This window comes from Mustela putorius, unplaced genomic scaffold, assembly GCF_011764305.1.
Source record: "Mustela putorius furo isolate JIRA1106 unplaced genomic scaffold, ASM1176430v1.1 tig00000450_pilon_pilon_pilon, whole genome shotgun sequence".
NCBI lineage: Eukaryota > Metazoa > Chordata > Mammalia > Carnivora > Mustelidae > Mustela > Mustela putorius.
The window spans coordinates 8,349,186-8,362,596 of record NW_025421385.1 but is presented as its reverse complement, the minus strand read 5'-3'; the positions used below and the strand labels follow the sequence as shown (position 1 = coordinate 8,362,596).

Genomic DNA, 13,411 nt, shown 5'->3' with positions numbered 1-13,411 from the left:
CAGGCCCTCCCGCAGTCAGACAGAGGTCCTACCGACCTGGAGCACAGCAGGGATGCTCGATGGCCTTGCCCTGTCTCTCCCGTTGGGCCTCTGGCTTGAGAACCAAGGTTCTGTTATGGGAACACTTAACACCTTGAGAAATGAACAGATGCTTCTTGCCTTTGATACAACTAACCCTTATCTCTCCAACTGTCCGTCTGGGCGAATACCTGCAAACTCTCATCTCTCCAAGGAATTGGCACCTTCATTTACTTTTCACAGTAATTCATCTTCAGGAAAACCAGCATTACTGGAGTTTTCCTTTCTGCCGTTGCAAATTCAGGGCTCACTTACACGATAACGTGGCCTCTCGGTTTCTCTTCCCGTCCCACTGACTTCAGGAGCTCAGCCAAAGAGACCATGGCTATTTGAACTTGACCCCTAGATACAAGTCAAAATGAAGCCCAGTTATTTCAAGATTAGCATGTCCAAGTTTCCAGCAGCTGTTTCTCTGGGTCTTTGTTGAAATGGTCAAAGACAACATGCAGACCTAGTAAAGAGAGCGTTTTATTATCATAAGGAGAGAATTTCATGAAGCTCTATGTATTGCAATGAAGATTTTCCGTGTGCTAAATTTTATGAGTTACCCTGACATTTTCTTTCTATTTGTTGGAGATTTCTGTTTGAAGCTTCCAGGGGGAGATATTACTTGCAGTTACTGACGCTGTAGGCTATAAAACACCTAGTTAGTGGATGGTGGCTTCTTATTTCCTACATTAATCTCACAGTTGCAAAAGCCGCTTCTGTTGACTGCTTATGCATCCAGGTTTATTAGACATGCCATGTACTTTGTACTAAATAAATTTTGTCTTCTTTGGGTTAGGTGTATTTTTGTTGCATGAGAGGAAGATTAGTGATATTGATTAAAGAGAGAGAGAGAAAGCTGTAGTTAGATTTGTCACTTAATTCAGATTCTTATATTTGGTTATGTAAGGGAGACAGTTAGTGAATCAAACTGTCATTCTTGGAGATTTGAAATGGTGGCTTGATATAAACCATATGTTTCAGAGCCGGGGGTAGTGTACTTTGTGCTGGTTACTGCAGAAAACCACAATGGAGTGAGCCGTCCGGTTTACAGAGCTGAAAGCCCGCCTGGTAAGTCTTACCTAGAATTGGAGGCTGTATTTTTGTTTCTTCGGTGGGGAGAAACATCCCTCTTTGCTTTCTCAGATCTAGACAAATTTAGAATCTTTAAATTAGAGTTCCTGAGCAAGAATGACTTGTACAGCAAGTTGAAAGGTGGAAAGCTAGGAGAGACTTATTCCTTCTTTTAAAGTAATTTTAATGTAGGTTGTTAGTGGTTTGTCCTAAATTGTTTGAGTACTCATTAGAGTAAGCCATGTGCAAAAGGCCAACAGGATGTGCTGTCCAGAAGCTTAGGTGCCTCGTTACTGATGTGGCCTGAGCGGATCCTTTTTTTTTTTTTTTGAGGACTGTTGAAAAGATCACTAAACATATATTAGGGCTGCACTGAAATGTGGAAAATCCGATCGTCCTTGTTTCTAACTATGAAGTTGCATTTTCCTCATTTAGGAGGTGAATGGATCCAGATTGATGGTTTTCCCATTAAGGGTCCAGGACCATTTAATGAAACCGTCACAGGTACTATGTCCTCCTTTGGTTCATGTCTTCACTGAAGCACCATCTCGCAAGAAGGTCGTGCTTCTGTCACACACATTGCTTACCAACCTTCATGTAGTTCCCATTGCTAAACTAACACACATGGCACATGGTTTCGGTCAATCTGCTCTGCACCTGATGGCCCAGACTCTAGCCCGTGTTTGCTCATTTTCCACTGTTCTTTTGTGTTCTGGTGTGGGGAATTGTCTGCGTCTACATCTGGGGATACTGTTGCACTGTTAACAGGCAAATATGGTCGTTGAGATGGTAGCCCTGGCCAAGATAAGGATGTTTACTGCTCTGTTACCTGCGGATGGCATAAATGAATGGAATCCACCAAGAAGTGGCTTTTATTGGCAAATGTATGACATCAAGTCTTTCTCTCTGTTCTTATGAGCGTGGGATATTTTGTGGTATGTCAGAGCACCTGCCTTCCATCTCTGCTCCATATTTGTATATATGTCTGTTTTATCATTTGGATGTTGATGTTGTCTAGTCATATTGTTTTGCTTGTTGGGAGAAGTGTTTTCATTTCTTGTATTTTTTGAATATATTCGATTAATGGTGAAAAAATAATGCAAAATGAGTGCACTTATTTTGGAGTGTGGTTGGATAATATCCCAAAGGCAATATGGCAAGTACCTGTATTCTATTCTGTGAACCATTTTTTTAAGTCCATCGATCTGATGTTGTTGTTGAGAGGAAGGTGAGTACCTTGAAACCAATGACCATAATCAACTTCTCAGGTCAGCTTTGACGGGTGTAGGCAGTTTCAAAGTCCCATTTCCACAGAAAGGGGTTAGAAAAATGAAGCAACCTGAAAAGGAAGCTGGCTTTCAAAGAAAGGTGATATGTTTTTATTCTAATATGTCGGACTTGCGGCTATCATGGGGTGTTGGAAGGGAGACATCTTGGAGGTGACTGGAGGCAGGGAGATGAAAGTTGGGAAAGAAAACTAAGGGGCGGGCATGGATTCCAGAGTCGTGCTCCAGAGTGAGTGGAAGCAGAGAGAGAGTATGAGCATGACAGGAGGGATAAGAGCAAAGGGCTAAGATAAAAACTGAGAGAATGATGACAGTGAGGAGTAGCCATGATGGTAGTACACCTAGGAAATGTGCAAAATAGGCAAGGGTATTTATTCCGAGATCCTCCAGCCTGAAGGGGCATATGTAAACTTTTTACTGACAGATGTTCAGTGCCTTGTATTGGAATCTTGTATTTTAAATGACCATTTTATTTTTTAATAATTTTTCTGATAAAGTTTTCTGAATGACTGTGGTTTTAGAACAAGTAATTTTCTTTTGCTTTTTCTTAAGTAATTAATTTCTGATGACTTCTTTAATAAAAACATGTGTGGCTGTGCCTGTGTGTGTATGAGTGTCTCTGATCTTTCTGAGTGAATTCTGGGTTACAGAAACACTGGGAATTGGGACCCACAGACAATCATGCTCCAACTCATTATTGGTTTTGCATACTGTGAAATCGTTTAACCTCTCTCTGCAGAAGACTTTGTGTGCCCTAGTTGCCAAAGAGCACTCTTCTGTAATACATAATACTATATTTGTTTTACATTATGATAAAAAAGATACTGGAAGAAATTGCTAGCTGAAACTATTTCCAGCATATGATATAAAGCAGAACTTTTTCTTTTAAAAAAATGAATGCCAGAATGCACAGACTTGGTTACAATGGTCCAGGAAAAAAATTACATTTCACTGGTAATAAAGATATTAAGAACAATTTATGAGAAATTATCAGTAAATGATCAGCATGCAGCTATGCCTTTTTTTATAAGGCTTGGAAAATATGCTATGCTGCTGTTTGGAGGAATGGTTAAATAAATGACAATCCTATTAAACAAAGGAAGTATTTTGTGTTCCAGGTATCTTCATTTAAAGGAAGGGATTTGTCTTCAAAATGTAGACATTGGCATTGGCTCCTGTGGGAAGGTCCCAGGGGTTCCCTTTAGTGCTTTGACTGGTAACATCTCACTTTCTTTGAGTGTTTTATTTGAAACCAGAGGAAAATCTATCCTTTCGCTTTGCTGGAAACAGTAGTTTCAGTTTAAATCCCAGAAGGCTTCTTTTTGAGGTGGAGACCTATCTCGACCTCATTGTCTTTCACTAATTACTAGATTGATTCATTCAGTGTCATTGGCTTTCCAGAGGCAGGTCTGGATGCTACAGATACAATAGTGGGTAAGACAAACAAGGTTTGCCTTAATGAAGACTGGATTCTAGTGGGAAAGAAAGGCAATAAACATGTAAGCAAAAAATAACCCACAGAATCTGTATTTGCTTGTGAGAGCCACTATAACAAAATACCACAGAGGGGGGTGGCAAACAACAGATGTTTATTTTCTCTCACAGTTCCAGAGTCTGAAAGTCCAAGATCAAGGTGTCAGCAGGTTTGGTTTCCCATGAGGCCTCTCTTTGGCTTGGCTTTCTACTGTGAGCACACATTCTTGCTGTCTTAAGACACCTTAAAAGGACACCAGCCGGGTGGGAGTAGGGCCCATCCCAATGGCCTCATTGTAACTTAATTGCCTCCTAAAAGGTTCAGTCTCCAAAGACCGTTACTTCCTGGGATAATTCGGAGTCAAGACTTCAACATATGAATTTGTGGTGGTGACACAATTCAGCCTGTAGCAGAATCATAAATTCTTTGAAAAATGAACAACACTGAGATATAGACTAAGCCGGGTTGGGGAGGTGCTAAGATGGTGGCATGTTGCTGAGATGGTATGGGGACCACTGGCCAGTGGGAGCTTGAGGAGGAGGAAGAACACTGCAGGTCAACTCGAATGAATCTGACTAGTCACTAGTCCAAATCTGAAAGCCCTCAGGACTCAGAAAGTAGGGACTAAGCAGAACTGCAACTCGGGCAGAAGTTTTGGCTTTGGCTTTGGATAGCTCATGTTATATCTTTTAGTCAGAAAGTTTTCTTTGTATTTCAATGTGAAATCCCTCGTGTTGAGATACAAACCCATATCCCTTTGTTTTGTCCCCTGGGAAGAAAGGTCCCAAGTCCCTTCAGATATTGCAATCTTATTATTTGCCTTCCCTGCAGACTTCTTTTCTGAAGTTGTTTTAGCTTTTCATTTCTGGCACCGGATGTGGGGTCACCTGGTCTGTGACACTGGGGTCAGGACAAGACCACGGCCCAGCTCTGCTTCCAGCCAACCCAGGGACTTGGCGGACAGGTCATTCTCCTTTCAGCAGGCTCTTCATCTGGAAAATTTTAGTTCTCAATAGGATCGTGTATTTTTAATAAGGTGATGGTTTTCTAAAAATCTAGTTGTTTATGGTGTCCTTAAGCTGTGGCGCCCAAACTAGACATAATACTGGGATAAAAGTCTGATTTCTGCCTCATATTTTCTTACATTATATTTCAGCCCATGAAGTTTGCTCATTTTTTAAACAAATTATAGCTCCGACTTGAGTTCACCGTTCTCCTTGGCCATTCTCATCCAGTACCGGCATAACTGTGCCCCTCCATTCTCAGACCTCCGGGTTGCTCCCCCAATACAAATAGCAACTTAGTGCTTGGCTCCTAATGGCCTGTCCACAAGGGCATCCTCCATAGCGGTGGCCCATGTGACATCCTCACCTCGTGGTTTCCAGCTGCTACCACCTGCTGCCGGTGGTCGAGTTGCTCCTCTCCACAGTCATCTCACTTTTCCAACTCTCTCACTCTCCTGAGCTCCCTTTTGGACCGACTCGGGCTTTGGGTCCACAGACCCTTCCCGTTTCCACAGTCCAGAGCTGGTCCTGGATCATTTCTTGTCTTTTCCGGTCCTGCTCATGACAGCCTGGCAGCTCCCCGGACCCTGGGACAGCCTCAGCGGCCTGTTAGTCCCCATACTAGGGCCTCTACTCCCTGACTTCCCTCTTGCGTGGGAATTTCTGAGTCTTGTGGGAGAAGCGAAGAGCTAAGCTGATCTGCACATTTGTGACCCCTTGCAGCTGGTCTGCTGACTCCAACTGGGTCCTCAGCACTGTCTGGCAGTTGTTCTCTGTGTCCTTACTAAGGCTACTTCCTTTCTTCTATGGGCTGTCTGGTCTAAAATATTGCCACTTTGCTCATTCTCCTTCCTCCTGCTTTTCTCTGGCTTCTAGGCTTGCTTCCTGCCTCCCTCTGAAATAGAGGTCATCGGCGTCACACCACTCCTCTTCTTTCTCATGATTTCCAAACCCTCATCTCCCTTCCCTCCTCTTGTCTCCGAGGGGAACTGCTGTCCCCACGACTCCTCAAGATTGGCTTCATATACGTGAAGCTGCTTTGCACACATGGTCAGACCTGAGGGTAAGCCTAGGTTCGGGTCCATCATAGAGCTCCACTAGTCTCCTCGGTGCCTGCCTCAAAAGGCTGATGCCTGCTGGTGAACAGGTGTTGAATTATTTAACATGGAAATGATGAAACTAAGAAACCATGTAAACCACAGTTTGGCATCTTTATTCCTTCCCTGGCATTCCTTTTATTAGGAAATACCTATGGTCATATGAGAAATGGGTGTTTCATAATCTAAAATTATGAATTCTTGCCTTTCCTATCAGTAGTTCATCAGAACGAGCACTGACCTTCAGGTGTGTGTATCTTCTTGCCAATTTATTTAAATGTGACTGATGTGGAAGGTGGAAATTCTAATCATAGTGTCCTGCTATGGGCCCTTTCCTGACCTGTTGACTTCAGAGCATAGTCACCACCAGGCTATACTCCCCACCCTGTCCACTCCTTCATGGCTGGCCCGGCTACAGCTCCAGCATATTCCTGGATCCAGATTCCTCAGCTGTGAAATGCTGGGTCTTGATGGAAAGATTCTAGTCTCCTTTCTAAGAACCATCTCAGGTTCTAAGTTTTATTCTAAAGTTCTAGGATTCCTTTCAGCTTGGAAATGTTGTGAACTGAGGACATGAAGTGTATGGATTCCACCACTTTTATTGGGTGATTTTAAACTTTGCGAGCCATTGGGAACCATTTGTATTACTGAGAAATGACTCTGTGCCTTTTCCTCCACTCCTTTGACTGTTTTGGGTCAGCAAAATCAAAATCATATTATTAAAGGGAGAAATGCTGAATTGCAGTTCCTAGGTGTTGAATTTGTGCCTGAGCACACGGAGGTGCACAGAATAAAGAATCATCTCCAGTGATCCACCGGACACACGCCTCCCCCGGGCCCCGTTGTCTGTCCCACCTACTCCCCTTTCTCTGAGTGTGATGGCGTGGCAGACCACCACCCTGTGAGCCAGGAAGAAGGCCCCGCTAACATATTTAGATGGTGGGCGTCACTCTGGGTAAAAGGTCACTGGTGTAGCACACCAGTGAGCATTTACACACAGTGCTGCTCCCTTCGGGGCTCTATCCCATAATGCTGGAGCCAGGCCAGGGGCTGCTGTGTGCCAGACTTGTGCTTAAAGTGTACCCCAGTCCAGAATTTTTAAAGTAATTATGATCAGATGGTCCTATTTTCTCACGCTAGTTTCAATTAACGCCCCCCTGGCCCACAGGGAATTAGTAATGTCTCTGGCCTGATTTTCTCAGTAGCTTTCTCATGCAATCATGAGTTTTATTAAGTGCAGTTTACAGGGCAAAAATCAGTTTCCGCTCCCCAGCCTGGATGGTGAGCTGCCTCAATGGTAGGGTGCTTTGATTTACTCGTCTTTGTATCTCTGGGGCCTGGGTCAAGCACACAGTAGGTGCTCCATAAATGCTTGCTAAACAGAAGTGCATTTGGAGGCTGCTTCTACTCACTCAGTGTCTGCGCCTTGGGAGGGGAGATGAGCAGTGACAAGGCTAGGCTAGGGCAGTGTGAGATGCAGAGTGGGGTGTCAGAAGGTCAGGGTCACCCCTGGCTAGTTCAGCTGCTGCTGCTGGGGGTGGTCCTGGGCAGGGCAGAGTATTGGCCACAGAGGGGTGTGGCCATCAGTCAGAGATCCTAATTCTTGCCTTCACTGTCTTGGAATGACATGGAGTACATTTGTGGATTGGAATTCCACGAGGCGGCTGGTCTGTGAAGACGAGGTGTGTATACACAGCAGGCTCCATCTGCTATGGGGATATCCCTTCCTCCTGGGGCCTCCCATCTTATCCGAGTGCCTCCTTCCAAAGTCGCCTCTCCCATTAGAGTGTAGACTTCCCCAGCCTGCAAGCCCGTTCTTCAACAATGAAAAGGTAGGCAGTGGAATCTTGTTTGCAGAGCTGTGTAACTTCTCCCATTAGAATGTTCTTGGGTCAGAACAAAGGCCTCAGGGGTTCCAGCCCCCACAGAAATGCCTGGAAGGGAATCAGGAGCTGTCACGGACTGGAGAGACACCCCCACCCCCGGCATACCGTGCGTTTCCTCCGCATCGATGAATGTGAGTATGTGCTCACAGACTTTCCCATCAGTGAGTGCCTAGGAAGCTGGTGACCGGGAGTGAGGCCGTTTCCCCAGGTGTGGGGTGGGTGCTCTCTTCAGAGGCTGATGAGGGGCTGCTCCCAGGGTCAGGGCAGGGCCTGAATGCTGGAGAGATGAACTGTCCTCACACGTATGGCCTTCATGTCCTGCAGTCGTTAATATACCTAATGCTTCTGATGAGGTCAGCATCTTGGGGGCCAGCTGCCACTGTCTGATGGCAGACCCCTCACAGGCTTTTCCTGTCATGTCTGAGTGAAAAAGAGGTCAGTTATGTCCCTTGTGAGGTCTCTGAAGGGGGATGTGGTCCTTATATAGAATTCCTGCAAATGCAGGTATTAGGCCTGAAAGACAGCCCTTCTCTTTGAACTTACCAGCCTGTTCATATATCCTAACCCGGTCTTCCATTCGCAAAGGGCATGTTGGGTCACAGTAAAAAGTTGAATTAATCAGCAGCCACTCGACAGAAACAAGGTCTTTCATTTCCAGAAAACAAGTGCATTACTTACGGCCCTGCTGAATGAAAGCAAGGCAGAAGAGCTTTAGACTAAAACAAACAAACTGAACCAAACAAACCTTGGAACAGAGACAGTTTTCCTCAGCATATTTCCCACTCCTTCATCTTGGCTTCCATAGTCTAGGAGGTTGACCCCATGTTACCCTGCAGGGTGAAGAAATGCCAGATGTCTGCATTTCAGCTGTTGAGGAGATCAGGAATGGGCTGCTGCTCCTCTTGCTTTCCGTGGCCCTCATGAGTCCTCAGGAGGAGCTTCTGGAGGCAACATTACCCCCAGAGGCATCCAGACCAGATGCTTCCTGTGACAGCCCCTGCCCATCTCCAGTGGAGGAGACCTCCACAGCCAAAGAAGCTCCCTGATCCCCTCATGCTGTGTCCATGGGGCTGGGCCAGGGCTGGCTCCCTGCAAGCTCCTGTCACAGATGGCTGAGGACATCTGTGGCTGGTATCGTCCTTCCAGGCTCAGAGATGAGTTGCTGTCCTGAGTGGGAAGCAGACCCTCGCTCTGCCTATACTGGAAGATGGTTGGCTTAGTGTAGGGAGCGATGCCTCTCAAAAGGCTTAAGATCTGTAAGAACTGAGGGATGTGTCCATGGAAGTAGTTGCTGAACCTCTTCATTCTCACGCCCGGGGCAGGACTTCACAGTCAACTTGTGTAGAGCCCCATCTCGGGTGACCTGGCATTTTGCAGCCCTAGTGTTGTGGAGTGACATTGCCAGTATGAAGTCATTTTTACTGATATTCATAGCACTGCTGGGGTCAAAGTCAACCACGGATGGACACTTTGGATGCCAGCCTGAAACTGCTCATGTACCAGGGGTTCTCATAGCTTCTTAGACTGGGCTTCTCAGAACCTGGGAAGGTGTCCATGAAGGCACAGGAGACACTGGCCACGTCCACAGGAAGTACTTTCTGGATGATCTTTCAAAATGTTACTTTCTACTTTAAAATGAACACCAAGATATTAGAGTAGTCTACAAAACTGAAGTGGGATTTTGAGAAAAAGATTATGAATATGTTGCCTTGCTCCAGGCTTCTGGGATTCCACCATCTTCTTTGCTGTTGAATGAACTTCAGGGAAGAGTTTGAGGAGCTCTGCTAAGGGATAAAGGGATTCCACAATCTTGTGAAACCGACAGCAGACAAGACAAAATGACCTCTGTGGAGAGGTTCCAGGAGGGCTTACTGTATTTGCTTTGTTTCTGAGACAGTCCTCTGAATTTTGATGGTCACCCTTTAGGGCACAAGTGCTGGCAGCCTCACACCAGCCTGTGCGGTTGGCCTCTGACTACTCTGTCCTTTCTCTACTCCATGCCAAGTAGGATGCTCTGTGGCTCCCTCATCCAGTGACAGTCTGGGTGTCCATGCATGATCCCAGAAAGCAGGAGGGAAGAGTCTATGAAGAACTGCACAGGTCCTGGGGCAGGAGGAAGCTTGACCAAAGACACTTAGATTGGCTTGTTTGTTTTAAGAATTAGTGTCTGATGTTTTAGAAAGGCTCTTTGGACTTCCACAATCCATAACATTATTAGTCACTGGCTGTGGTGTGTTCAGGGGAGATCAAGGTTGTTTTTCTTTCTTTTCTCTTCTTCTTCTTCTTTTTTTTTCTTTCAAGATCTTCTGTCCTCCTTTAAACCCTGGAAAGACAGTGAGGATGTACTGCCTCTAGGTGTGGGCTTAAGGCTGCTGTTTTAGTAGCTCTGAGGGTGGCGAGATGTATATAAGTTGCAAAACTTCTCCCTCATGTCCCAACTGCTTCCCAGGATGAGTCAGGCAGGCAGGCCATCGGTTTGGCTTCCCAGGTGCTGGGCTCTTCATTGCATGGTGTTTCCCAGAGCGCTGAAATGGACAAATGTCGAGAGACTCATGTGATGAGTGGCTCCTGACGGAGCAGATGGACTGACTTCCCTTAAGAGCAGCGAGGTCTTGGGGACAATGTTGGCATTTTCTCTAAGTAGTATACTTGTGGTATGGAAGTCATGGACAGTGATTCCTGGAGCAGCAGACCAGATCCTTCACCCCACGGTGTCTATGAGGTACCAAGGGGGACTTTGGGGGACTTTCTCCAAGGGCAGGCACCATGCTTATGCCATAGTGTGGCTGCTGGTGACACCAACTCTGTAGCCACTAGGAGTTTCTGAACAAGAGTGAAGTGGAGACAAGGAGGGCTACAGATCCAACAGACCGCAGGTCCAGCCCAGTTTCCTGCCCCTGCTGTCTGGCTTTGAAATTCCCCCTTAAGCATCCTCAGCCTCACTTTGTAAACAGGGCATTTTTGGGTGATTGTGAGGACGTTTTTCAAATGCCATCCACCTGGTAGGGATCCAATAATTTATGAAGGTTGGTGACATAGTGACAGTCACTATTCTAAAATAAAGAAATAAGGTACCCTTTCTCCTTATTGTTAAATAGCTAGGCCTATCCAAATATCACACAAAAACCCAGTAGTCAGATTATTGGGATGTTTTTTGGAAAAGAAAACAATAGCATTCAAAAGACTTCAGTTTAAGTGTTGCATATGTTGGTGTGGAAGGAGAGTTTCGTGGAACATTCAGAAGTGTCTCGAGATGACGAGTCAGAACTCTCTCAGGAAGGAGCCCTTGGCCTACGTCACTCCGTGCCGGGGCTGGGCCTACGTCAGTGGCAGGGAATCCATACTCTGAGTGGGGGCAGCAAAGCCCACATCCTGTCTCTGTTCTGGCTGTCCACAGTCGATCTGCACACCCTCTAATGCATCTTCCCTCCCCTTTTCCTGCCCTCCCTCCTCCTCTTTATGCTTATTTATCAAAAGTACACGTCAGCGGGGGCACCTGGGTGACTCCGTCAGTTCAGCATCTTCCTTTTGCTCAGGTCATGATTCCAGGATCCTGGCGTAGAGTCCCTCCCTGGACTCCCTGCTAGGTGGAGAGCCTGCTTCTCCTTCTCCCTCTGCTGCTCCCCTGCTGTGCGCTCTTGTTCTCTCTATCAAATAAATACATTCTTTTTAAAAAAAAAAAAGTTCTGGAACACTGAAAAGAAATTTAAAAAATAAATAAAATAAAATAAAATAAAAGTACACAGAAGCTTTGGACTCGCACCTGGCTCTGATAGAGGTGGAGGCTGGGGCGTGTTTTCACAAGCCCTGCAGGTACGTCTGATGCACTCTGCGGTATAAGGGTCACTGCACTGGCCTCATAGGTTAGACCCCTTCCTGCTGTACAGACTGGTGCCCCTGCTGCCCTCGGGGTCTGATGTTTGGGAATTTGGGGGAAAGTGCTGGGGGCAGAGGACAGGGGAGCAGAGAGCCAGATAACACATAGGCCAGCCCTTTTGGGCCATGAAGAGGAGGATCGGGACTGTCTATGTCTGTGAAGCTGGGCGGACAGTGAAGCGGGGTGCCAGGCTGCTCAGTGGAGCTGTGTGCTGAGTGATGGTGGATGTTCTGTAGGAAAATGAGAATGTCCTGTTACCTGAGACCGGGCTGAGGAAAGCGGTCACTGGACAGCAGTGGTCATGGACTCTTTTATGCCATCAAAGAGCAGGGACTTGCTCAGAGTAACTGACAATTGTTAGATGTTGATGAAGAATAGCACTGCCAGTTTATGGTGCAGAAAAAGGGGTCTGGATTGGACCACCTCATAGCTGAGAAGGTTTTCAGTGTGAAGAGTCTTTGGCAATAGTGCTTTCTTCTGCTTATGTTCTTTGGGACACATTTTTTTGTGCCCCCTGTGTGCAAAGCATCACCGTAAGCTCTGTGGTCCAGCCATGGCTCACGTTCTGGAGGGGGCGGGACACCCATCCAGGGAAGCTGATAAATGGGGGGTTTCCTCTTTATCACAGTCTCAAACACATTTAATTAAACAATTAATGTGTGCTTAATGGAAGCCGAGTACAGCTTTAAATGCCTTATGTGGATTATCTTATAAAACTCCGTATGCTGTCTATACTTTACAGAAGAGGAAACTGAGCTTCAGTGAAGGTTCTCAAAGTCACCCAGCCTGGGAGTACTAGACTCAGATTCAGACCCTGACTTCAGTGCTTGTGGAAGCTGAGTGCAGAAGCAACCATGTTCAGCCAGTGCTGGAGTGTAGATGGGCACAGCACCTTGTTGATCCTTTGATTTTTAAATTTTTTTCTTTGTGAAAAGAACCGATTTTGATTCTGTATAACTTCAGAATGTTTGCAAATTTTCGTAGCTGGCAGGAGAGATCTGCAGAGATGTTCTAGTCCTGTCTGGCTTTCTGGAGTCTGCTATAATCCAGGTGGTAATCGTCACACCCAGCTGCCCTGCCAAGGAGACAGTGTGTAATCAAGTGCTGTGGGTCTTCTGCGATGGACCCATTCTGAGTAATCTACCTGATTCTGTTGTTCCAAGAGCAGTGGAGGCGGGACTGTATCCTGCCAAGTTTAAAAGATCCTCTGTGCCGGTCAGTGTGAATGTGGTCACTCGTGGCAATTGTGACTTCCTGTTTTCATGATAGAAGACTTAAGGGAGATTTATCAGAAAAACTTCATGGGGCTTAGAGAAAATACTAAAATAATTTCATGGCAAGTGAATTTGAACCATATGGGTAGTTTTTTTTTTTTTTTTTTAATGTGTGCATCAGCTTAAAAGAAGATTACCAGATGACCTATAAAAGATCTTAAGAAAATGGTTGATGGTATGTATCCCAGAATATTAAAGAAAGGAAAATTTCAAAATACTTGAAAAAAATTACAGTTGGCTTTCCTAAAACCAAGGTTTGGAAGATGGGGGACTGTGTTGAGGGGGCCATTTTCACCTTACTCGGTGGTTTGCAGAGTCAGTGACCTCTGTGTCTGGTGGGAGGAGGTCTCAGGACGGTCTTTGATGAGAGGCCTTC

At 45.7% G+C, this 13,411-nt stretch overlaps 1 protein-coding gene across 6 annotated transcripts in view; it reads left to right on the top strand.

Annotated features, from left to right (window-relative positions):
- Positions 1–13,411, top strand: part of FNDC1 (fibronectin type III domain containing 1) — a 112,025-nt gene that overhangs the window by 29,940 nt on the left and 68,674 nt on the right. For 4 of the 6 annotated variants that reach the window (XM_045080090.1, XM_045080088.1, XM_013044965.2 and 1 more), the window contains exons 3-4: positions 1,048–1,134; positions 1,573–1,641. The exons of 1 other annotated variant lie outside the window; for it this stretch is intronic. In XM_045080090.1, coding sequence (XP_044936025.1) covers positions 1,048–1,134; positions 1,573–1,641 — 156 coding nt within the window. The remainder of the gene's footprint in view (positions 1–1,047; positions 1,135–1,572; positions 1,642–13,411) is intronic. One more of the 6 variants, XM_045080089.1, reaches the window with a different exon arrangement.